The 25558-nt window shown below is 50.1% G+C and overlaps 2 protein-coding genes across 2 annotated transcripts in view; one reads left to right on the top strand and one right to left on the bottom strand.

Annotated features, from left to right (window-relative positions):
- Nt5dc3 (5'-nucleotidase domain containing 3) overlaps positions 1-8345 on the top strand; it is a 57351-nt gene extending 49006 nt beyond the window's left edge. Inside the window, exons 13-14 of the mRNA XM_047550625.1 lie at positions 2301-2365; positions 3993-8345. Coding sequence (XP_047406581.1) covers positions 2301-2365; positions 3993-4245 — 318 coding nt within the window. The 3' untranslated portion in view covers positions 4246-8345. The remainder of the gene's footprint in view (positions 1-2300; positions 2366-3992) is intronic.
- A 5115-nt stretch (positions 8346-13460) lies between these two features.
- Stab2 (stabilin 2) overlaps positions 13461-25558 on the bottom strand; it is a 155650-nt gene continuing 143552 nt past the window's right edge. The window contains 9 exon segments of the mRNA XM_047551615.1: positions 13461-13904; positions 15834-15944; positions 18559-18687; positions 19486-19596; positions 21957-22048; positions 22051-22096; positions 22844-22963; positions 24995-25101; positions 25244-25409. Of these exon segments, the coding sequence (XP_047407571.1) occupies positions 13854-13904; positions 15834-15944; positions 18559-18687; positions 19486-19596; positions 21957-22048; positions 22051-22096; positions 22844-22963; positions 24995-25101; positions 25244-25409 (933 nt within the window). The 3' untranslated portion in view covers positions 13461-13853.

The raw sequence follows: 25558 nt of genomic DNA, 5'->3' as shown, positions 1-25558 counted from the left end.
TTGTAGGCTTGTAAGTGAGCACAGACCCTCAGAGCCAGGCGTCCCCTGCTGTGGTGTTGCTTCCCTGGTCTCAGCTTTCTGGATCCTTCCTCCTATGCATTTCCCTTCAGCAGCCTTGGGGCTGAGGCTGCTGGAGAGGATCCATCACCATCCTTGGCCACCCTCCAGATTCAGGACCGTAGAGACCCAGGGGTGTGCATCAGAGTAGGGTGCACATACCTGCTCCGTTGCTGAGAGAACTGGGCTGGAGAGCACGCCTTGAACTTGGGAGGCTCGAGTTCATGTCTGCAGAGCCTCTGGTGGGTCCACCCGAAGGTCAGGAGTGGAGAGAACTCACCTGGCCTCTAGCGGTAGCTTGAAGAGAGAGAGCAAGTAGGTTGATTTAGGTTACCCTCACTGTCACCCCACAGTGAATCCTGTCCCCCTGCAAGTGTGCCATTCTCCTCGTCCATGGTGACTATACCATAGACTGAGGACTTGACAGGAAGCATTTATTTCCCACAGTTCTGGAGACTGGGAATCTAAGGTCAAGCTGCCAGCAGATTTCTTGTCTGGTAGAGGCCTAGCGTTGCGTGGCAGCCTCACATGGTGGGAAGGCAGCTGGAGAGCTCTCTGGGGTTGCTTTCATAAGGGCGCTAATTCCAGGCAGGCTCAACTCCCCAGATTTCATCGCCTCCCAAGACCCCCCTCCTAATACCATCTTGCTTGGGGCTGGGACTTTGGCTAGGAACTTTAGAGGGATGTGAACACCCAGTCCATAACGCGCAGAGGGAGGGGCTGGAAGCTCCTTCCTGCTCACGTGAGCACACAGGCACCCAGTTCATGGGACAGGAAGTGGGTGTGGGCAGGGGAGGGGTGGTGATTCCCCCTGTTCTCTATGGCGTCAAGTTGTTTTGGCATGGTCTGCCCCCTATAAGGACCTCTGTTCTTGTCCTCTTGTGTCTTCAGCATCCAGCGCAGTTGTGCTTGGCTGTAGTTAGATGCACAATGAACTCACAACACACACACACACACACACACACACACACACGATTGTACATCTTTGAAAATTCCTGGTGGTGTCCTGTGGATTTTACTTCTTCTGATTGAATCTGAATCTACATGTTCTAGAGCCTCAATCCTGTAGTAAGTAGCTCGTTGATTTAAAATGTGGAAGCTAATTAAAAATGCACTCACAGAACCTGTTCAAAACTCCCAGCAAGGTCAGGCCAGCGGCCTGGTGCTCCTGGCACACAGCCAGTGGGTTTTCAGTGGTAGCTGCTTCCAGTGGTGTAGCCAGTGTATTACCAGAAGCCCAGATTTCAAACCCAGTTGAGACAGTTTTGTGTGAGTGCAGACTTTGGCTGGCGGCTGTGGGGGGCCACGCTGGTGGACCGGGCAGATGTGATAAGCAGCGGCTTTGGCTCCCACGTGAGAAGCAGCTGGTTTGTCCATTTGGCCATTCCCTCCGAGCTCTCGGGTTACCCTGTGGTCACGAATCGAGGGAGCCCCACCTCTCCCCTGCGATCAAATGTGCCTCCGACTCTGGCCTCGCTGTTTCTGATTAGTCACAAGAACCTGGAGGGAGACTTGTGAGATTCCACTGTGAGCTCGTGGGCAGCCGTCACTTCTTTTTGTCTTTGGCTCGCAGTTTGACCCACCAGAAAGCTTCCACCTGCTCTTCCTTCCCATCGAGATGTGTCACCTTCTTGCCTTTTGCCTCTTTAGATGCTAAACATTTAAAATGATGATGGAACATTAAAGAAAAAAATCAGAACCATTATGGTCCTCCTACCTTAGCACAAATTTTAAAAAATTCTGTGTGAATTTCTAAATGTAGCACAGATTTTCACAGGCTTGCAATTAGGGGATGCACCGTTACGCACACTACTTCCACTTAACTGCTGTGATGTTGCTACACGTGCATGTAATATATGTAGAAGATAGTACGTGTTAATGTATGTTAATATATGTAATAGATGTAATGGATGTGTCACACACGTGTCTGCACATGTATTTTACATGGATATTCATGCATTATTTATACAAGCCTTTAATTCCGGTTGAAGATATATAATATTCAAACTTAATTTGTTAAATCAGGTTTCTCATGATGGATATTTAAAGCTCTGTGTGTGTGTGTGTGTTTAATTTTATAAGTGAAGAAAGCAGGGTTTCAGTTGGAGAATCTGAAAATGTACTACTTCACACAAGTACTTCTCTTAAAGAAACATAATTCTTCTAAGAGCCGTCCCTCAAAAAGTTCTCATTACTAATGAGTTTGTTGGACCCTGTCATAATAACTGGCTTGTGTCCTGCAGGTTCACAGAGATGCTGAGTCACAGCTGGTCCTGCAGGAGTGGAAAAAGGAGCGAAAGGAGATGAGGTGAGGGTGGCTTATCTTGAACACAGTGACGCCACCCCCTGTTCTGGGGGTGCCAGTCCGAGGCATAATCGTGAACCATCCGTGGTGTGCTTCCGGGTGTGGCCGTGTCTTCCCTGGTATCCAGGCTCAGCTGTCTGCTGTTGGTGACAGTGACATTTCCTCTAGGCCAGCCATGACCTCCACCTTTCCCCTGCCCTTGCCACTGGAGGGCCACGGGGAAGGGAGCTCTGTCTTCTCCTTCTCCTCCCCGCCTCCTTGACTGTCCCTCCTGGCCGCTGGGGGCCACGTTGCTAGTGCTGGCAGCACGCGTGGCTGTTGGGCTCGGTGAGTTCTTAGGGCTCCTACACCTTGGTGCGCTTTTGTGCCCAGGGCAGTTTCAGGAATGTGCACCTGGTCTGTGTGTCCTAGGGGACAGTTTCCAGAGGGGGCCTGTTGACGGTTGTGCCTCCCTGCAAATGAGCATATGTGGACGCTCTTTGCAGGAACACTGAAGAGCACGGCCCCTCAGGCCCGGGGTACAGTCTCCCTAAGGTCTGGGAACCATGGCCGCTGCCTGGATTCTGGCCTCTGAGCAGTGGGCAGCCTGGCTTGAGAAGGAGTCCGTGGGCGCGGGGGAGAGGCGTGGAGAGGGGTCGGTGTCCACGCCTGGGCTCTGTGGGAGCCGTGTGGGTATGCATGCTGTCCCTCCTCCTCCCTCGGGCTGTTGGCTGGCTGGGGCTTGCTCTTCGCATTTCAGTGAGATTCTTCAGTACACGTTTGAAGACCATGTACGCGGTTCTGCCCACGGAGACCTAGTTGAGTTCTTTTCATGTTCTGCTGTTGGGTGGTTGGTGCATCTGTCATCCCCGAGTGATGACGGACAGCTGCTACCACTGGTGGCTTCGATCACACAGTTGTACAAATAGGTATACTGTTTGCTGTATTTAACTGATTTATCAACAGTTCCATTTTTCTGGAATATTCTGTAGGGTTCCCAGCCGTACGATGGTTGCATGTCCTTCGTATGTTTGTGGGATGTTGATTTAGACACAAAGGTGTGGAGGGGTCACTATAGGAGGTTAGGGCCTTGGGTGGGGCCGTGACCTTGGCCTTGTAAACTGCTGTGGGCTGGGCTGGGAGGAGCCCTGAGGTTGAAGCAGATGGTGGCAGGGTAATAATCCTTCATTCCCCAGGCCCTGGCTGCTTTGGGGTTCACAGCACGCCTGTGCTTCTCTCCCTCCCTCAGTTCTCACAGTGGCCTTGTGCAAAGGAGGCCGTGACGCACGCCTGGGGCAGGGAGGTTTCGGGACAGGAGGAGAACTTTCCTGCGTGCATCCTGTGTTCAGAAGCAGCTCCACCACCCGCGTTGGCGTGGGAAGCATGGTGTGTGTGTCCACAGGGGCTCGCCCTTCAAGCCGGGGCCTCGAGGCCGTGTTCTTTGGCTGCAGTAATTGGGAAACGTGATCAGCGTCATCTTGAGAGGTGCTGGGTGGACGGATGGTTTTCTTGAATGGAACTCCGTGTCGTTCTAACTTTAAGCCCTATTTGTTTTTTTAGAGAGAGATTTTGATTTTAGTAGTTGAAGAACAAACCTTTAAAAACCTGTCTCTGTGGCCCTCTTTTCACTTTTGTTGTTTTCTTGCTTTAGAGAGATGACTAAGAGCTTCTTCAACGCCCAGTTTGGAAGCTTGTTCCGCACAGACCAGAACCCCACCTACTTCCTGAGGCGCCTCTCGAGGTTCGCGGACATCTACATGGCCTCTCTGAGCTGCCTCTTGAACTACGACGTCAGCCACACCTTCTACCCCAGGAGGACTCCACTGCAGCATGAGCTGCCCGCGTGGTCCGACAGGGTCGCCGCCTCCCGGGTGCCCCTCCTCCAGGAGGCCCAGGCCAAGTAACCCAGGCCACCTGGGGAAAGTGCCAGAGGCAGCCCCGGCCTGCCATGGAGACTGGATGGGCTTGACTCTGGGCGGTCCGAGTGTCGCTTTCTGAGAGGTACAGACAGGCCTTTGATGTGTTTTTACTTTAAGGAGAGGACTCCCCAGGCTGAGAGGAGCTTGCGGCCCACAGTGGGCCTCCCTCCTCTCAGGGGTTGGGGACAGCGTGGTACTGAAAGTCCCACAGCCTTGTTCACCAGGTCCTGAGCTGACAGATATTCTGGGTTAGTTGAGACCACTCGGTGCCAGCTCTGTGTTCAGCAGGCCCTTTAGAAATTGTTCCTGACTCTTTACCATTTACCCTGGGGCTGCAGGGCCCGAGGATGCAGAGAGATACCCCGTGGGCAGCGGGCAGCTATCTTAGTGAGCTGCTCATGGCAGAGGCCCCAGGCTTCTGGTCCCAGGCTCTGGTGGGCCCTCCTGTGGTGTATCACAGCCAAGAGAGCCCAGCCTCCCAGAAGGACTTGTGTGAGAAGGAACGAGAACGCTGACCTCATCCTGTGCTGCTGTGACCCACCCCAGGCCGGGCAGGGACAGTGGGTACCACAGGCGGTGGCAGGTGTCCTTCCCTCCCCAGGGAAGGAGGGCGGAGGGCATTGCTCTGGTTACGGTCGCCTTCCGGCTGGCGACACATCCACCGCAGAACGAGGCTGTGAGATGTCAGCGGGGCGAAGAACCGCAGCCTCCGTGGGAGGTCCCCCAGACACAGGAAGCCCAGGAACGCCACCCAGCAGTGGTTTCTCGCACTCATTGGAGGAAAGAAAATGAAGCAAGACAAGACCTGGTAATGAACTACCACACCGCGGCCTGGCACCCGGGCTGCCTGGAACCTCGTTAAAGCACGTTGCCAGAACTGTCCCTGTCGGGAGGGAGACGGTCAAGGCGCCTTCCTCTCTCAGCAGTCAGCCCCGCGGGAGAGGAGCCGGCTCTGGCCTGCACCAGAGGAGGAAGGGCCATCCCCAGCCCCGCCGGTCCTTCCTTGGCTCTGGCTCCTGCCCTGTTTGAGTGGCTTCGGGAGTGGGGTGGTTTCCTTTTGGTGACTGGGGTGGGACAGGATGAGGGATAGTGAAGTTCATAGGAAGGCCTGGTACCGAGCTGTTCCCATTTCTAAGACCGGAGCAGATGGCTTATGTCCCCCCTCGTTCCCTCCCTGTGAGGGAGGAGCGCGTGCCCCTTCCCGAGACCGTGACGTGCTTCGGGCCAGGCGGGCTCGCTGGTCGTGCCAGAACTCGTCTTAGGCTTCTGCTCCTCAGAGCAGGAGGTCGGCAGGAACGTGGGGGCTCGTCCCGCAGCACCTTCGCCTAGAGGCGCGCCCAGCTGGGCTGCCATCGGGCAGGAGTCAGTGAGTCACGGGGCGTCCTCCGTGGCTCTGCCTGTCGCCATGGCACTTGACTTGTGGTGTTTCGCTGTTTCCCTGTCACGGGGAAGGTGACCCTCCAGACAGGCAGGCTCCTCTTTCCTTCTGTGTTGTGTGGTAAACACTGGAGGACAGCAGTCTGGTCCTTTTCCGGAACAGTGGGCATTTCGTTGTTTGTGTCGCCCAGGTGTTTAGCCACCAGTGCTTTGGAGGCTGGCTTTTGATGCAGCAGGCGATACTCAGAACTGCTTAGTGTTGGGATCCTAAAAGGCTGCATGGTGTTTTCTCTTGGCTTATAATTTCTGCTTTGCAGAAGCAGAAGCGGGTAGGTATTGTTGACCGGTGTCCTTGGTTTGTATCTATTCAGTGTCCGTGGCATACGCACGAGGTGCCAGTTACAGGGTGTTTTGTTGGCTCAAGAGTGAAGTAGAACTGTTTTAAAAACTTGCTTTCTTGAATGTCTGGGTTAGGTGACCCTGAGGCAGGGGGCATTTTCTGAGTATTATGAAAAATGAATTTTACAAATTATTCCCAGGAGGAGAGTTTTCATGTCAGGGCCATGAGCCTGGCTGCACAGAGATCTGCCAGGTAGCAGAGGCCTGGCGTCTGCTGCACTGGGCCACCAAACGTGGTCCTGGCAGCCCGCAGCGTGTGCGGCTCACAAGAGCACCTCGTAGCAGGGACGGGCGTTGCCCACCTGTCTGTCCTGCTGAGCTCAGTCGAGGCAGGCTCCACCTGTCACCCTCAGGACTCGGCTGGGACCCGGCAGGCGGCACTGCGCATCCTGTTGTCTCCCGTTCTCCGGTGTGTGCGTGGCTGGGAGCATGCTGGCATCAGGAGCAGCAACTGTTTGCTACCGCTAAAAAAATCAATTTGTAAAGCAAACAGTAAAATTAGTTCGAACATTTAAACGGTTTCTGTTTTTAACCTTGCTTAGATTGATTTTCTAAGAATTATGTGAACAAAAATTGACAGTCCAGGGCCAGTCCACACCAGTGGGGCAGTCCAGGAGGCTCATGCACCGTGGCAGGGGCCTGGGGCAGGGACAGCACTGAGGGTTTTTTCGAGAGTTGCTTGTATAGAGGAAACCTGGCTTTAAGTATTTTAAGTATTTGGCTAAAGCTCCCACTTTCCTTCTAACACATTCATATTCTCTCTCTCTCTCTTTCTCTCTCTGTCTCTCTCTTCCCGTCTCCCCTCTCCATCCTTCCCCATCATATTTTACTCTTGAGCTCCATTTTCTGCTCTCACCATTAATTCTGTGTGACATATACCACCTGCTACGGATTTTGGCCTATCAGACTGAATCTGGTTGCTTTGAGTACATCAGCCCTCTTCATTATCGCAAAGGAGAAGTGAGAAGCAATCTCGCCTCCTTCCTGATTTAGCTTTGGGTGAGCTCAGTGGCTTTTCCTCTCTCCTCTCAGTCGAATTTTTGAGCAGCAGAGAATGCTGAATATCGACTCTGCATTCTACTTAGCTCAATGCTCACTTGCTGCCAGAGACCCAGACCGGGACCCCTTATCTAGAATACACTAAATTTGGCCAGATGCAGGGTTCTCTGATTATTCAACTGCCTGTGTTTTCCATCCTGATAATACTGATTTTCTTTTGTACCACCTTTTTTAAAAAAAATTGTTCTTTTGTGCTTTAGTATTTGGGAGCTGGGTTCAGAGTTGAGCTAACCTTTGACACCACTGTTGGCTTAAGGGAAGGGGAGGAGTTCCTGAAATAAGGGTCAGAGAACTTCTCCCTTAAAGGGCCAGCTGGGTACTGCTTTCAGCCTTGCTCCTGTAGCAGGGCATGGCAGCTCTCCATTGTGACTCATCTGCCAGAACAGGCTGCGGGCTGGATCTGGCCCTGGGCTGTGGTGTGCAGGCCCCCACTCTGATGGAGTGTGTTGGTTTTTGGGGTGAGATTCCCCTTTTGAGAGATGCAGATGAGTAACCTGACAGCTCGGATGCAGAGCTAGAAGGAAGCTCTCTGGGGAGGACTGCCCCACGGTCCCTTCTCAGCTGCTTTCCAGGCTGTCTCCTTGTTGGCCAGCGGTCAGACGCCCTGTGTCCCGCGCACGTCAGGAATGCTTCATGGTGTGTACCTGAGCTACCTCTCCTCGTTGGTTACTGTGCGTATTGGGTGCTGGGCTCCCCTGCCCAGTACCTTTCTGGACTGAAGGCCTTAGTTCCCCTACCGCAGTGTGTGCTGTTGGCCAACTGTTCGCAGCTGTCAGACTTCTGGGAATTTCCCTTGCCTCGCCCCAGACCAGGCCCGCCTCTTGGGGGCCTCTGGACTGCTGCATGTGGAGGCACAGAGGCCTGGCCTCCCCAGTCGGGGGCGGCCCTGTAGAGCCCTCCAGCTCCAGCGCTCTCTGTGGGGTCAGCCAGCCTGCCACCCCACCTCCTTGCCTTCTGGCAGATCTGCAGCACTTCCCTGTAAACCTTCCTGCATGCAGCGCCCGTCCAGGGAACCCACCTGGGGCAGTGCTTCTGAACTTTTCTAGTAGTACAAGCTTCAACTCCAACTTGGAGACTTTTCTAATCGTGTAGTAGAATGACAAACTGTGCCTGTACAATCACAGGTATAAAAATGCAAATTAGGTAACTATTTATTCTGAACGTGAATTTGCTATTTATTCTAAATGTCGATTTTATGTTTTAAGTGATATTGTACTCAAGCCGAATAAAAGTGTGAATTGTATCGCCTGGTTGGTTGTTATGTTTGTCGTCTGTACTTATATTGGCAAAGCCTTATTAAATTCTAGTGAATCCACAGTGTTGTTTTCTAAACATGCCTTTTGTGTGAGATAATCTCTATTAAAAGAAATAGAAGAATTTTTGTGGTTAAAAAAATACCTATTCTTGGGCTGGGAATGTGGCTTGGTGGTAGAATGGTAGAGTACTTCCCTGTGAGGACCTGGCTTCCATCCCTAGCAACACACACACACACACACACACACACACACACACACACACCCCTAATGGATCCCTGCGGGGCTGTCCCTGAGACAAGGGATCAGACTTCGCTTATACCTCTGGAGCTTGAAGACTGTTCATACAGACAAAGGGGGCATGTGAGGGCAGCCTGGGGCTCCACTTCTGACCCCCACAGGGCTCCTTCCTGGAGAAGGAGCAGCAGCCGGGCGTCCACATGCTTGTTTGTAGTGAAAATACTGGGAAAGTTAGAAGGTTTTCAGGAAAAGAAATAGGGATTAGGAGTTCATATTATGAAGTCAATTCACTTCTGCATTTTGGGTAAATTTGTAAATACTTGGAAGACCTTTTTAAATGTTTTTTAAATGTGTACATCTGTGTGGGTTTAACATCTTAATATTCTTGATCAACTGTCCCTCCACTTGACCTGGGGCTTCTTTCCTTTCCTGGAGTTGGGTGCGGACTCTGGGGCTTCCAGAGCTTTGGACTTGGCTCAGCAGAAACCCAGTGATGTGGAATAAAGTTACTCCGGTTGGGAAGGTGACAGATCTGCTCCACCAGCCTTTCCTTCCTTGCCCAGCGGTGATTGTCCGCCCGGGTCTGCACCGTGTCCTGGGGATGATTTGGAGATGTGTGGCGGGTGGGTTGGAGGGTGCTTGGTTGTCACGGTGATGGGAGGGCATTCTGACTTTTCAGGGGAGAGTACCAGGCATTTTGAATTTCCCTAAACTTCGCCTAGGACACTGAAGAGCTATCCCTGCCCGTACATCCTTGGAAGTGCTGCCGACATTCATGCGCAGGGAAGCCTGGCTGTTTCTAAGCTTAGACCCTAATTCTGTTTTACCTGTAACCAGGAAGAATTTTTTTTTTTTTTTTGCGGTGCTGGGGATTGAACCCAGGGCCTTGATGCTTGCAAGGCAAGCACTCTACCGACTGAGCTATCTCCCCAGTCCAGGAAGAATTTTTTGACATGACTTTAACCTACTGAATTTTCTAGAAATGCAGCTACATATGAATCATAGGAGGATTTTAGCTTTGCCCTTTTCAGAATTTGTAAAGAATTATGCACCATTTCAGAGGAACCCCTCTTGGACAACAGTGCCACTCTTGAATTGATAGTTGAAACACACACCTGTCAGCCTGGTTGTCATTTTAATGAGATTCTACAGATGCACATCTGTAAGAGTATATTTACTGTCTTAGTCCATTCAGGCTGCTGTAACAAAATACCACACAGGCCTATGAACCAACATATTTCTCACAGTTGCAGAGACTTGGAAGTCAAGATGGAGGTGTGGCAGATTTGGTGTTTGGTGAGGCCTATCTCCTGGTTTATAAATGGTGGAGGACCGAGGGAACTCTCTGGGGCATCTTTTATAAAAGGCACTAATCCCATTCGTGAGGATTCACCCTCCTGACTTAATCACCTCCCAAGGGCCTATTTCCTATCACCTTGGGGATTAAGATGTCAAAATGTGAATTTTGGGGAGACCAAGCATCCAAATCATTGCACTTAATTAACCCGTATTTAAAAATGCCAATTGTAAAAAGGTCATTTTTTAGTGGAATAGTGTCTTCTCCAAAATCTGAACTTAATTATAATATCTTCATTATGTCTTTTGGTGGAATTGTACCTGAGATGAGAACTTACCAATCTAGTATTTATGATTTTATTGTAAATTACTTTGGGAACATTATGTTAATTAAAGGAATATTGCATATGATTGTAGGCAGTGTTCCCTGGGTCCGGGTGCATGTTACTAAGGGAGAGGGTACTGGGGGTCAGAACCGCAAGTTTGGAGAACTGGTCTCTGCTGTGTGTGCAAGAGGCCGCCCAACAAGGATTCCCGAGGGCTTTGATGAGGCTGAGCCCACTGCCACCAAATCCCCTGCATTCCCCTCCAAAGCTGAGCCACCAAGCACACAGGAAGTAGAGGCAAATCATCACCCCCGGTCACACCTCTTTTCCTCTAAGGTAATTATGGCAATTCCTAAGCCACCAGTTAACGTGTCAGAGTTTCTTTGTACTTAGCCGGGTGAGATTATTTTCCCTTTGCTGCTACTAAAGCCAGAAGAGATTTTGGGCAGAGGCTCACAGGCCATATCCCTGCCCTGATAGTTATCTGGACATCAGCTCCAGCACCTGGGAGGCCATCCGCTGTAGTCTTGTTATGCCCACCCACCCGGTCCCTAGGGTCCGCCAGCAAGGGGAGGCTGGTCCACGAGATCTGCCCCGCCACATCCCTGGCGTGGGTCCCAGTGACCTCTCGCTCTCCCAAACTCCATCCGCTGTGCAGATCTTTCCCCAGGACTTACTCTGTGCCTAGCTTTATTCCAGGAACTGGACACAGTAGATGAAGACCTCACTCCATGGAGGGCATATTTGGAACTGAATGATCTGTTGACATCTGGCCCAGGACTCCAGGGTGGAGGGACAGGTTGTTGAGACATGGGTGGGCTCTTTCCTATCCAGGGGCCTGATCCCCTCATTGGACAGACTGCTGTGCAGTGGGGTTTATGCCCCATGAGCTTTGGGAAAAGTTAGCTTCAGAAGGAACTGACCCAGTGGCCTCTCTGGGCTAAGCCAACCTGGGTGACCCCCTCCTGCCTATGCCAGTTGCTCACGCCCTTTCCTGACCCCAGAGGCGGAGAACTCGTGTGGGTGAAGGGCAGTTCTGGGAAGGACTCTTCCTGTCTCTTCTGAGCCAGCTCCTGTGAGCAGGTGGCTTTCCTGAGTGAGTGTGATGAGACCAATAAGGCCAGTTGATCCCCTTGAGCAAACCTGCCTCCCATGATCTGCCCACTCAGACGGCCCAGTGGGAAGCCAAAGGTGTTCAGTGATGTCATTGACCCCTGAACGGAACCCACCCTGAAGCCTCTCCCCTCTGAACCTTCCAGTTAACCAATATACCCCTTGTCGTTGAGGCTGGAGTCGTGTTTGAGACCTCACTCGGTGCTGTGGTGGTGTCTGCAAACAGTTGGCATTTGATCTCAACACCCTTGCAAGGTTTATTTAAGTGAGGGAGCCTACAGGTAAACCTATTCTTTTTTAAAAAAAAATTTTTTAATTCTTTTTAGTTACATATGATAGTAGCATTAAACCTATTCTGATTTTAAATCTCAGATATCTCTAAAGAAAATATACCACTGTGCGTGCACGCACACACTATCTCTTATGTACCTCTCAGGGCTAGAATTCCAGTAGATAGTACTACTGACTGAGAAATGGACGCAGATAATAGGAACTTGGGACAGTAACAAGAAAATTGGACAAGATCTGGACAACATGAATAAGAGATTTGGTGGGGGCTCCCTCTTTCTAAGCCCATGGCTTGGCTGCCTGCTGGTGTAATTTATCTTATATAAAGATGCAGCCTGATGCTAAAATCACATTAGTTTTCTGTTGCTGTGACAAGATACCTGGGGAAATCGACTTACGGGAAGGAAGGGTTTGTTTTGGCTCGCCATTTCAGAGGTTTCAGTCTGTGGGTGCTTGGCCCTGTTGCCTTGGGCCTGTGGCAGTGCAGTAGGCCATGGTAGGAGCAGGTGGTGAAGGAGGCCTGTTCAGCTCATGGCAGCCATGGTAGTGCCACAGCCTGGCAACTAAGCCTTCCAACCTGAGTCTTTGAGGGACATCCAGATCCAAATAGCTCCTAAGCTGTTCTCCTCATTCTTCAGTTGACTCTGACCTGTCTGCTGTTCCCCATGAGCTGCACCCTTGGGACAGTGGCTCGGGCTCTGCTTTCCACCAGGGCTCACGTCAGAAGGACTTGGATTTTATTTTATACACTTTAAATGAAGCAAGTTATTTCCATTCGGGGACTTCATCCCCAAGGAGGGTAGAAGGAAGGTGCTGGGGAAGTTCAGTTGAAGTTTGGTATTCCGAGTCTCAATAAATGATGTGGCCTGGATAAGGTCTTAGATGTTAAGAATGCAGGCTGATGACGATGATAAAAACATGGGGAGGTTCTGAGGTCTTCCCCGGGGCGTGGGGAGAAACGACCCAGACTGTCACATGTGCTGAAATCTAGTCTCCATAGATCTGAGCTCTGTGGGCACAGGCCAGGCTGTGGGAGGAGGGAGGGCCCTGGGCTCAGGGAGGAGGGCCCTGGTTCTTCCACCCTCTCCCAGGCAGTGCCGTCCCCTGCGGCAGCTCACTGGTGTCTCTGGGCCTCCACTTCTCATCTACAGAAGTGTGTGGTTTGACTGGTGGTTTCCATCCCACCCCCTAATAATCTCAAAAAGAAACTTGGCCTGATGTCAGGTTCATCCGTGTTGTTGTATGTAGTGACACTTCATTTCCTTTTAGGGCTGAGTAGTATTCCATCATGTGGATGTACCACAATTTGCTCATCCATCTTCGGGTGGTAGACATCTGGGTTGTTCCACTTTGGGGCTGTTATGAATAATGCTACCATGAATGTGTATATGTGAATTTTTTTTTGGAACCAGGGATTGAACTCAATGTGTGGACCTGCCTTCATTTCTCAGGTATATACATAGGAAAGGGATTTCTGGGTCCTCTGGCAATCCAGTGTTTAACTCTTTGAGAAAATGTCCAGCTGTTTTCCACAGGGGCCGCGCCATTGTACATGACCACCAGCAACACATGAGGGTTTCTGTTTCTACATCCTCGCCAACACTTGTTATTTTCTGACTTTGGGGTGTAGCCATCCTAGTGGGTGCGAAGTGGTGTTTCAGTGTGGTTATCGCATCTTCCTGAGGTGAACACACAGATGAAACTGAATTCAGAAAGGATTCATAAGGTAGTGATTGCCTGATTGAAAAGCCCCCAAGAAGTGGGTTTTGCCTTCAAAGTTTGACCTCTTGGGTGGCAGTGTTTTTGTTTCTCCAAGCTCTAGGTTTGTTTTGTTGACTCTATTTCTATTCCATAAATGTTTATTGAGCACATTTCATGAGCCAGGGACTGTGTGGGGTGCTGGGATACAAGTGAGGTGAGTCCCTGCCTTCGGGAGCTCAATCTAACAGAAATAAGATCACAGTTACCCAGGATGTGGGGCAGAACAGGAGGAGCGTCATCTGCAAGGTACAAAGGAGGCTCAGGGGAGGGGAAGAAGCCCCTGGTGGACTCAGTAACATGGAATGACCCCCAGATTAACTGAAGAGATGAGGTATGACTTCTGAGAGCTTCATAGTCTACAATGCCAAGGAGCCCCGGGTTCCCCCAAAGCATCCGGTTCTTGGAATTCACAGTCCTGAGGCTTGACGAGGCTGTGGGCCCCCAGGGCAGGGGCTGCCGGCTGGCTGCTCACCTCAGGCCCTTACAATGTCCCCAAGGGGTCACTGCTGTCCAGCTGCTGCTCACCAGAGTCCTGGAAAAGAGGGGGCCGTGAAACACTCGTCAGGGAGTGGATTCTCCTGTGGTTGGGTGCTTCTAGTTGGAGCGTTTCTTTTGGCCTCTGATCTGAGGCCTAAAACCTGATTCTCTTCGGGAACACACACGTGGTAGGAGCGTCCCTCCATTCATGCTACCGCCTCATGCCAGGAGATGGGGTTGCCTGGTGGTTAGGGCCACCCATCCTGGGGCCGATGTGGTCCACTGCCTGAGGCCGCTCTGGCCCTCTACAGATGACCTCACTCGGCTGTCATTTCCTCGCCTCTAAAGGGTCTTGGTGATAGTTACCTCCCAGGGAGGTGTGGGGATCGGACAGGACATTTAACAAGGTGTAGGCACCCACCGAAGGCGGCCCTTAATGTGATAAGAAAAAACTCCTCTCCGGCGGAACTTTCATCCCAAATCAGGGGTGGCTCCTGAGCTCCTGGAGGAGGTAATTGGAAGCCTCACTCCAGAGGCGACCGCACCACGCATCCCGCTGTCTTCAGCCTCTGCACCATGCACGGTAGCAAAGGCGTCTCACGGGTGGAGTCTGTCTAATTACAAGTGTTGTACACTCTTCAGTATAAAAGCCATGGGAACCCAGCACGTCACTTTGGGCTGGTGCCCTAGGCTTAGGATTTGCCACCCGGTCTCTACAGCAGGTGTAGCTAAATCCCGCTTCTAGGATGGTCTCTCTCCTGCTTCAGGTGCGCAGAGCTGAAGGAGCCCTTGAAGAAGAACAGATACTTGGGAAGGTGTGTGTGCACATCGGTGTGACTGTCCTCTGCTTCTTAAATAATGCTGACATCAGTATCATAATGCTGACAGAAATAAACTCCGACAGTCAAGGAGTGCAATGTAGCTGAACTCAACCTTGAAATTCTATATGGGTTAGATTAAAAACCAAAATAAGTCTTCCGTACTGGTTACTTTCCAATCTATTGTAGAGCTCTGCCACCACAGGCACTAAGGGCCACAAGAAGAATGATAACGTTTATTGCACTATACAAGCTTAAAAATGTTGTAAGAAAATATTTTGGGGGGATGTTTCAGTGCTAACTTAGAAAAGCTCAGTAACTGTCATGTCCTGGGGGAAATAACCTAGGGATGTGCCCCGGACGGTGAGAGCAGCTGCCTGGCCTTGGTTAGTATTGCAGGAGGGTCGCAGACTCACACGAGCCAAGACTCAAGCATTTCCCTGGACCTAGGAACGCCGCCAGCTCAGTCTGCTGGGTACACAAGGACATTCAGGACACTGGCTATCAGTTGTGATTGTTATATAAGAGCAAATGATTAAGTCTTTTCCCTAGCTTCTCAGTCCAGAACTGGTAATGAACCGCAGGCCAGCGTACCTTCTACATTTGAAAACCTGGGACTCCATTCCCTGCCACGGGGTCCCCTGGGCCGCAGTTAGAGGAGTTCCCATAATAAGCCCAGCTATCACTAACTCTAGAAATAAATGGTCCCTTCTTAGAAGACCAGAGGGGATCACCCATCCAGATAAAAGACCTCATTACAGAAAAGTAGCTCCCAAAGCAAGAAGCAGTTCTGACGACAGGCAGAAGAATCAATGTAAATATAAGTTTAAAGGACATCTAAAGGCAAAATCCATTCTAAGGCCTGATGTCTTGTTTCACACCTGCTCCCTCAAAAACGTTTGGATAGACCTCAGTCCAAGACCAAAGGCATCCCATCTGGTCATGGGGCTTGGACAACCTTTAGTTCTCCTTTACTCTGACCGGGGCTCTGCCACGTGCCACACAGAAGCTTGAACCCTGAACAGCCACGATGCCTTTGGGCGCGCAGCCCAAGGCACGTTCTAGAAGGGAGCTCTCCTTTGTGTGCAGCTGTCCACCAAGATTTGCTAAACAATATTACTCTGCAGCCCAGTTGAGCCCATTCCAAGATCAAAGTGCAAACTCACAGCAAAGATGTTGCAGGAAGGCTCTGGGGGCGCTGAGGTCACGCTCTCGTACATGGGGTTTGTGATGTTCTCTGGCTCACCAAAGGCCGAGACATTGATGTCCTCTTCTGACTGTTCAGAAAGACAAGCACAAGGCTGAGAGCCAGGACTGTTCCCAAGACAGGAGCACCTCACTGCACTTGGCAGGTATGGCAAGCCACCTTCCGCCTCTGGGAACCTTTGAACAGTACTTTGTTCACTTATGATTGACATATAATAAAATGTGCCAACCTCAAGTGTTCAGCTCAGTGACATCGTACACATACCTGCCCGGGAGTGACCACAATCCAAATCAGTATAGAAGGCATCCTCCAGGAAGGTTCCCGTGCTCCATGCCTGATGAGACTCCCTCTCACTCCCCAGGATGACCACCCGAGTGCTGCAGCCTGACCTCGGACTTTCTATCACGGCGTCTCGCAACATGGACACCTTTGCTAAAAATGACGTTTGAATGTCCTCACCAAAATTCATGCTGGAATTTAATCCTCTCTGTGAGGACTTAAGGGGTAGAAACTTAATTCATCTAAGATATTTGGAGGTGGGACTTTTGTGAGGTATTTAAGGATAAAGGAGGCCATCAGGGTGGGACCCTCATCCGACAGGACTGGGTGCCATGGTGCAGGGCCTGTAATCCTAGCTACTTGGGAGGCTAACGCAGGAGGCTAGCCTCAGTAACTTACTGAGGCCCTAAACAATTTAGCAAGACCCTGTCTCAGAATAATAAGAAGGGCTGGTGATGTGGCTTAGTGACTGAGTGACCCTGGGTACCAAAAAAACAAATAAACAGAGAAAAAAGAAAAAAAGGAGGTGGCTCTGTCTCACCATGTGATACACCTCAGGACTCTGCAGAGAGTTCCCACTGCCAGAGAGCCACCTTGCCAGGTGCAGCCATCTGACCTGGATATCTCAGCCTTCAGAATCAGGAGCTAAATAGACCTCTGTTCTTTAAATTACCTGGTTGGTGGCATTCAGTTACAGCAATACAAAATGAGCTAAGAAGCTTTTGAGATTTGCCCCTGTGCTTATAAATAAGCAAGTTTGGGCTGGGATGTGGCTCAGTGGTAGAGCTCTAGCCCAGCAGCTCAAGCCCCAGGTTCAATATGTAACACTGCAAAATAAGGAAAAGGAAAAAAGAAAAGAAAGAAAAAAAGATGCAAGTTATTTGCCCGAAGGCAGGCAGCTGCTGCCGGGGCTCTGCACAGCCTTCACGGGGCATGTTTTGAGGTGAGCAGGGGCCGAGGAGGAATAGAGTCTGCCAGGAAGGCTGCTGCTGCTGAAATCTGCTCCCCCACAGGACTGTGTGCTGAAGGCTTGGTGCTCAGTCCATGGCATGATTAGGAGGTGGTGGGACTTTTGAGAGGTGAGGTCTAGGGGAAGGAGGCTAAGCCACTGGAGGTGTGCCCTTCGGGAATACCGGACTCCTCTTCCTCTCTCTCTTTGCTTCCTGGCTGCCAAGAGCTTAGCAGCAACTCTGCCACACACTCCTGCCACCTCGTACTGTACTGCCACAAGGTCAAAGGCCAAGGGGCCAAGCATCATGAACTGAAACCTCTGAAATCATGAGCCGAAACAAACCTTTCCTCCTGGTCACATGATTATCTCAGGTATTTTGTCATAGTAACGGAAATCTGCTTGACATATACGGTCATTACGAGATAAGTTCAGGAGCTTGCTGCTGACCTGATGTGGCTTAACTGTTCAAATAGGGGGAAAAGAGCTTTGCCGGCCTCTGGCTGTGTAGGTCCCTGACCTGTTCTGAGGCCCAAGCACTATCTAGGGAATCCTCCCAGGTAGATGTGACCCTTGGTGAATTCTCCTCAAGCCAATCCCCTGGCATGGAGCCTGGAGGGTTTATGCAGCCCTGGGCGGCCCTTCGTGTTCCTCCTCCTGCCCTGTGTTGGCCGGGAAGAGGGCTTGGAGCTGCTGCTGCCGGTCCTCCTAGGGGCAGAGACCCACCGGGAGGCAGGAAGCATGGGGTGGGGTGGCGGCCCCTCCCGGGCTGCTCCTGTCCTGGCTGAGGCCCCTGAAGCAGCTGGACCACTGAAGGAGCCTAGAACTGGGAGAGGACCCCGCTATGGTCTGTCCCCTCCAAGTCTCATTTTGAAACTGGATTGCCGCTTTGCTGTGAGGGGAGGACTTTCAGAGGGGACCAGCTCGTTAAGAGGGACTGCAGGACTAATTAGTCACCGGGGTGGTGATGCTGGCTTGTCTGAAGTGAGGCTGGCCCTTGCGCTTTGCTTCTTCCACCCTCCTGCTTGCAACTCAGCTTCCTGCCGTCAGCGGAAGCAGCAGGAGGCCCTCACCAGATGCCAGGCAGACGCGGGTACTGTGCTCTCAAGCTTCCCAGACCCAAGTCGGTGAACCCGAATAAACCTCTGTTCTTTCTTTGTTTTTGGTACTGGGGATTCAACCCAGGGGCACTTAACCACTAACTCACATCCCCAGTCCTTTTTATTTTTATTTTGAGACAGTGTCTCACTAAGTTGCTTAATATCTTGCTCAGTTGCTGAGGCTGACCTCAAACTTGCTATTCTCCTGCCTCAGCCTCCCAAAGAACTGAGATGATAGGCATGTATACCCTCTATTCTTTAAGAACTGTCCAGTCTCAGGTATTCTGTGATAGCAATAAAAAATGAACTGAGGTAACCCCCACCGTTAGGTTCCCAGTTTTTTTTTTTTTCCTTACCTCAAAATGCTGGAAGCCAATTGTTCTCCGGTTTAGCCGGAAGTAAGAATAGGCAGCTGAAGCAATTGCTCCAATGACCAAGATGATAGCAAAGAATATCCCTGTTCCCAGGCCAGTGTGGGACGAGGTCTGAACATAGAAAGGAGAGGATCAGTTCTTAACACTGGTGATTCCCTCTGAGACACACTTACTTAAGATAACCCTGTCCCCAGGCATCTTGGAGGAATTGAGATAAAAATAAAGCTAAGTTAACATCTAACTAGCTCTTACTGTTGCTAAGTTCTGTTCCAAGCCTCTTATATAAAAGAACCAATTTAAATGTTACACTAACCCAAAGAAATGAGGACAGTTATTATTGTTCCCGTTTTTCAGATGGGGGACTGAAGCAGTGAGAGGTCAAGCACTTGCCTAGCATCTCACAGCAAGCGAGCTGGCAGGACTTTGAGCTTCAGTGCCTAACCCCTATGTTGTAGAACATTCCAGAAGCTAACAGTTCACTCTTCCCTCGTGCTTTGGGAAAAAAGTTAGAATACTAACATCAGTTCTAGCCAGCTTCTACAGAGCTCGTACCATGTATTCTAAGGATTATACATTTCTTAACTCACAGCCTCCTCAAAAATCCGGATAGGAAGGCATTATGAGCGCCCCTCCACTTTGTAGATGAGAAAACTCAGGCTCAGGGATTCTACCGAGTGAGGAGACCAAACCAGGGCTCAGGATTTCTCCCTCCCCCTCCACTGGTCCGTCCTTCCCTTCCATGCAAGGACTGGACAAGCCCGGGCTGGCGTCCCACGGTCAGCTGACTTGGAGGTGGGAGCTTCCTCACGGCTCCTCAGGAGGAAGAAGGTGGACAGGGCTTCCCACACTGTTTGGCTCCTGGGGAGTGGACATTGGGCTCTTCCCTTACCAGGAACCCTGGACACTCACCGTGGGCATGGGGGGTGCCTTTAAAGGCCTGGAAATGATGTGAATGATTCCATTGGAGGCAAAGATGTCCCACTGCAGAATTGCTCTTCCATCCACAAACCTGGTCTCCTTCTAGGGACATGAGAAGAGGGTGACAGAAATTTGTGACCATCTGTCCTTCCTGACCCGACCCATGTGGGCCACTTCTGTGGAGGGAAGGTGTTTAGCTTCCCTGAGGCCCTGGAGCCTCAGTTTCGACCTGTCTCTACTTCTTGCTCACTGTCTGCACAGCCCAGAAGACACTTGCTGCCCTCCTCTCAGCAAACTGATCTCAGGGCTGCAGAGACCTCAGGAGCCACTTCTCCAACCCACTTGAATGACGATGGGCTATCAGAAGGAAAATGGCTGGTTGTGGATCCCCAAGTGGTAAGTGGTACCATGCTCTGGACTCAGGTCCCTCTGGACATCACACGGCTGAAAAGGGACTTCTGAGTGTTCTAACCCCAGTGTGATCCACTAACTTGTGGTGTGGGCAAAACAGCACCCACAGTCCATCTGCTGAACCATGGTCTACATCTTAACAAATATCCAGGTGATTCAAGTGCACACTGAAATTAAGAAGCACTCATCAATTACTGATTGCCAATGGCAGAAGTAGTTTATCAGGTAAAAATGAAAAAAATATACTCATTTAGCACTTGCTGCATACCAGCTACTACTCTATATGTCACAAGCTTGGAATCACTGAATCCCACAATAGCCTATGATTTATATAGGGTCATTGTGGTCATCAACATCATCAATGCCACTATCACCATCACCATCATCACCACCATCACCATTACCACCATCACCATCACCACCATCACCATCACCATCATCATAACTATCACCAGCATCATCATCATCACCATCACCGTCATCACCATCACCACCATCACCATCATCATCATGATCACCATCACCATCACCACCATCACCATCACCAGCATCACCATCACCATCATCACCATCACCACCATCACCATCACCATCATCACCATCATTATGATCACCATCACCATCACCATCACCACCATCACCATCACCACCATCACCATCACCATCATCATCATCATCATTACCACCATCACCATCACCACCATCACCATCATCACCATCATCACCATCACCATCATCACCATCACCACCATCACCATTACCACCATCACCATCACCACCATCACCATCACCATCATCATAACTATCACCAGCATCATCATCACCATCACCATCATCATGATCACAATCACCATCACCACCATCACTATCATCATCACCATCACCATCATCATTACAATCACCATCATCATCACCTTCATGATCACCATCATCACCATCACCATCACCATCATTACAATCACCATCATCACTACCATCACCATCATCACCTTCATGATCACCATCACCATCACCATCACCATCACTATCACTACCACCACCACCATCACATGTCACCTCCAAATATGCCAGTTGGGCATAGTGAAGTGTTTTGAGTTAATGGCATTTAGAAATAGCAGATGCAGGAAGGGCTCCCTGAGCACCCCTTTCTATGTAATAGCCATCATAAAACTTCCTATGAGAAAGAAGCCCTCCTGTACCAGGAGGACAAGAACATTCTTATCACCAAGACTGGAGTCAACACCAAAATGGACCTGTCCACAAACCTATTAAACAACCCTTACCTTCCTTTCATTTCCCCCATCAATTCTTGTTACAGTACCACAATTTACTGCTTTTAGCCCAAACTCCTTCCTTCTATTGCTTCTCCACCAATGTGTTCTTGAAAAAGCACATATGCTTTCAGTCTTTGGTGGATCTTCATTTTCCTTACTTCATTTTACTCCCTTGTGCACGTAAAATGTTAAGTAACACTTGTAGGCTTTTCTCCTGTGAATTTGTCTTATGCCAGTGATTCTCAGGCCCAGTCACAGATTCTAAGAGGGTAGAAGAAAGATCTTCTTGCCCTACATCACCATTATCAAAATAATCACTGCTGTTACCACTAACACCATCCCCACTATCTCCAGCATCTGTATTTATCAGACAAGGAAACTGAGGCACGGAGAAGTTGGATAACCTAAGCTCTTACAGTTAGCAAGTGGCAGACCTGGGATTCATCCACACCAGGGTCATTTGGTTTTGAAGCTCACATGTTAATGCCCAGGATAGGACTGACATTTGGACAGAAACAAGGATAGAGAATCAAGCAACTTTAAAATGGTTTCATTACCATTCCTCATTAGCAGCTTCTGATGATGGTCCATTTCCCGAGGGCTGGGGACTGCCTGTCAATATGATGTGTGATGGTGTGCACTGTATACCACCCCCTATCTGTAGGTTGAGTTGACTTTCACCTTATAATAGCTGCCATCTGCAAGCACCTACTGCATGCCATGAATTGTGCATGTATTATATCCAGTTTCCCAATAAGCCCAGAAGACTTTTCATACCATTTGGAGCTGGTCATGGCTGGCAGTGATGAGTAGCTGGCTTCCCAGCCTTGTTTGCATGGTGGTACCATTGACAAGATCATTGTAAAAAAGATGCTGACATTGGTGAAGTGGTGCTCGATGTCCCGCCCAGACAGGACCTGAAAGGAAAGGAGAAAAAGGCTGAGCATAGCAGGCACTTGCAAGTTTTCCTCAGGTGTTTGGTTTTGGGGGCTCTATCAGAGGCTCACCTGTAGCTAGATGTGGGATTGAAAGTCATCTTTACTGGCTAACACAGAGCTTCCCAGCCGTGTCCTGGGAAGAGTAGGTCTGGAGTGGTAACAGGTGGGCAGAGGTGTTGCTCCTCCAGGCCCTGGGGTGGCTGGGGCTACAGAGCCTGCAGGGCAGCCCTCTGCTATGGTTGAATAAATTTTGCCAATTCCTCTGTCTTCATATTATGAAGAAGGTGAATGTGGTAGATCGATTGCATCAATGACCCTTCCCGTATCCTTGCCCTTGGCCATGTAACTTTGCTTTGTACTCTGCCTCGGGGCCCAACCATGTGACATGTCAGCAAACATGACCAGAGGCTTGGAAAGCTCTGGTGGGACTGGTGTGCATGTGCCACCCTTGCTCCCTGCACTGCTTGAGAGCACGCCTGGGCTAGCCTGCTGGAGCATGAGAGCCCCGTGGAGCAGAGCCGCTCACCCTCCAACCTGGGGTAGCCGAGTCGGGGGCCGGCCTTAGACTACAGCATGCCAAGACCACAAGTGACAACGGATCTGCAGATATGTGGGCTAAATAACGGTGTAGTTGCTGAGTTTGGGGGTTACTTGTGATGCAGCATTTTTGTGGTGACAAGATAACTCACCTTAGTCTAAAGTGTAGGCATCAGGGATCCAACTCACCTCATTTTTCCCCAGCCCACCGTTCTGTGGCACAAAGAGGGTGCCGCGGATGGACAGGTCAGTCAGGTGTTTCAGAAACGCCTGGCCTCTGGCTGAGCTGTTGGAGTAGGCCAGGACTTTCTGGGGAGGAAGGACACCATCAGTTGGCCAGCCTGGTTTGGGAGGCCTGGATGACGGCAGAGGGTGGCAGGTCCTGACGTCAGTGCTGAGTCAGGCTGGAACTCCTTTGCTGTTTCTTCTCACTGTCCCTTGGAAGCGTTCTAGCACTTACCCATTCCTTAGCTAATCCTGTGGCCCCAAGACATGGCCACCTCATAGACCATTGTCAACATGGCAGCCAGAGCCGTCCTTGACGTGGAAGTCAAATCTTTTGAGTATCTTCTTCTGAAAACCCTGCCAAGTCCCTACTTCACTGGGAGGAAAAGTTCATCTTTTAATTGGATCATGAAACTCAAACCATTTGGTCCCTCCCTGACATTTTCTTTTTCCCTAATATACACGGCCCTCTTGCATCCCACACTGTTTATTCTGTTTATTATCCGTTTTGTTCACCAATATACTTCAAACACCTAGTAAGTGCTCAATAAATGTTCACTGAACAAATTTTTAAGAATTTGCCCTACCCAGTTCAGCTTCATCTTGCATAGACAGGGCTACTCAGGCCCAGAGAAGGTAAGTAATTTGCTGAAAAGTGTTCTGTTCTGATGCTGTTTTTTCTCCTCTGAAATGCTATCATAAGCCAAGCAGCAGAGATGGTTTTAGTGATTATCTTTGGCATATTTATGGAAAACTTGATTTTTATTTATTTTAAATTAAAATTTTTTTTTTTTGGTACTGGGAATTGAACCCAGGGGTGCTTAACCACTGAGCTACAACCCCAGCCCTTTTGATTTTTTATTTTGAGACAGGGTCTTGCTAAGTTGCTCGACCTGGCTAAGTTGCTGAGGTTGGCTTTGAATTTGCAATCCTCCTGCCTCAGCTTCCCCAGTCACTAGGATTATAGTCATGGGCCACCATATCCAGCTGGCATGAGGTGGCTGGCACCTTGATCTTTAGATCAACTAGATGGACACCTTCAGTTTGTGGACAAAGGCTCACCACTTTGGGGACCTTGGTCTCCCTTCTGTCCTCACCCTGCCAGCCCTCCCCTTTACCCCTGTGGCCAGGCTCCTCCCTGAGGTTACTGTCAGTTCTGTTGGGAACAGAAACTCAGTCACTGGCTGCCCTGGTTCCCCAGCATAGATGATGGGGAGGCTGGTCCCAGGCAGCTTGAGTTTGAGCCCAGTTCTGGCTGTGACCTTGACCTTGCTAAGTCTCAATCTCTTCATCTAAAAAATGGATTCCATAATAGAAGTAACCTCATAAGGTTATGTGAGGATTTATTCCTTTTAACAAGTACTTTTTGAGCCACTTTCATAGGCCAGCTACTGAGATGCTGGGCATACACTGGTAGTCAAAGCAGGGACAGTTATTTCCCTCATGAGGTGTATGTTTTTAGACCAGAGGGCTTAGTATAGTGTCCAGGACAAAGAAAATATTCAAGAAATGGCAGTTATCATCATCATTGTTAACAGCTTAGTTCTTTGATCAGTCGACACCAAATCCTCCAAAATGGGACTTTCTCTTTGTTGAATATAACTAATATTGATGTTGGATATAACAAATATTGGTGTGACTATTTAAGTGCTGTGTGAAATGCAAATTGACTGCATGTTAATTGGCCCACTGGGTGATCACCAGGCAGGCTCAGGTAACTATCCATGAACACAAAAGAGTGTCTCATCCCTACAGAACCAAGTCTTCAACTGCTCCAGATGAACAGAGATAATAGTACCAGCTCTAACATCATGGAGACCACAGGTCTAAGTGTTTGACAAACATCAACTCATTGAAAGATCACAATGATCCCATGAGGTTAGTGCTATTAGCACCTCCATTTCACAGGTGAGAAAACTGAGGTTCAGGGAGGAAAGTAACCTGTTTAGAGTGATACAAACCCCAGGCTCAGATTCAGATAAGGTGATCCAACACCCCTGCTCCTGACCATCCACCACTAGGAGCCTTGGCTTTCCTCAGGAACTCTTCCCTCTTATAGCTGCTTCAAGGTGACACTCCCGGCCCAGAGTGGAACCAGGCAGGCATGGCACATACCGTCAGGAAGTTCGTGAGCGAGGGGAAGGACATCAGGACCTGCAGCATGTTCCCACTGCATGAGAAGCCATCACCCACGTAGCCGGCCTTGCAGGTGCAGTTCACATCTGGAGAGCAGAGGCACACAGGGTCCCACGCCCAGTGAGGCAGGGGCCTGGGCTGCCCTGCTCACCCTAGGAGCCTGGCTGGCCAGCTGAGGACTGTCCAGCAGCTGCATGACCTGGGCCCGGGGAAGGTGGGGGCAGTTACCTTTCATGCGGTAGCAGAAGACGTCCCACATCTCACTCTTGTTGTTTCTGGGTCCATAGTCCACGATCCCAACCACCCCGTTGCCACAGTTCTGGGAAGCATAGGCTGTGGGGTAGGCCACCCGCCCACTCTCCAGCCAGCCGGCAGAACAGAGGTGGTAACTAGCCTGCAGGGACATAGACAAGATCAGTGACCCGCTGCAAGTCCACATTCATCTCTGATTCCCCATCAGACCAGAAACGCCACACAGCTAGTTCCCTTGTGCCAGTTGTACTCTTGTGCCTGAAATGCAGTAGGTGGTCCCTACGTTTTTGT

This window comes from Sciurus carolinensis, chromosome 4 (assembly GCF_902686445.1).
Source record: "Sciurus carolinensis chromosome 4, mSciCar1.2, whole genome shotgun sequence".
Lineage (NCBI taxonomy): Eukaryota > Metazoa > Chordata > Mammalia > Rodentia > Sciuridae > Sciurus > Sciurus carolinensis.
The sequence above is the reverse complement of the archived record's forward strand: the minus strand, read 5'-3'. Positions and strand labels throughout refer to the sequence as shown.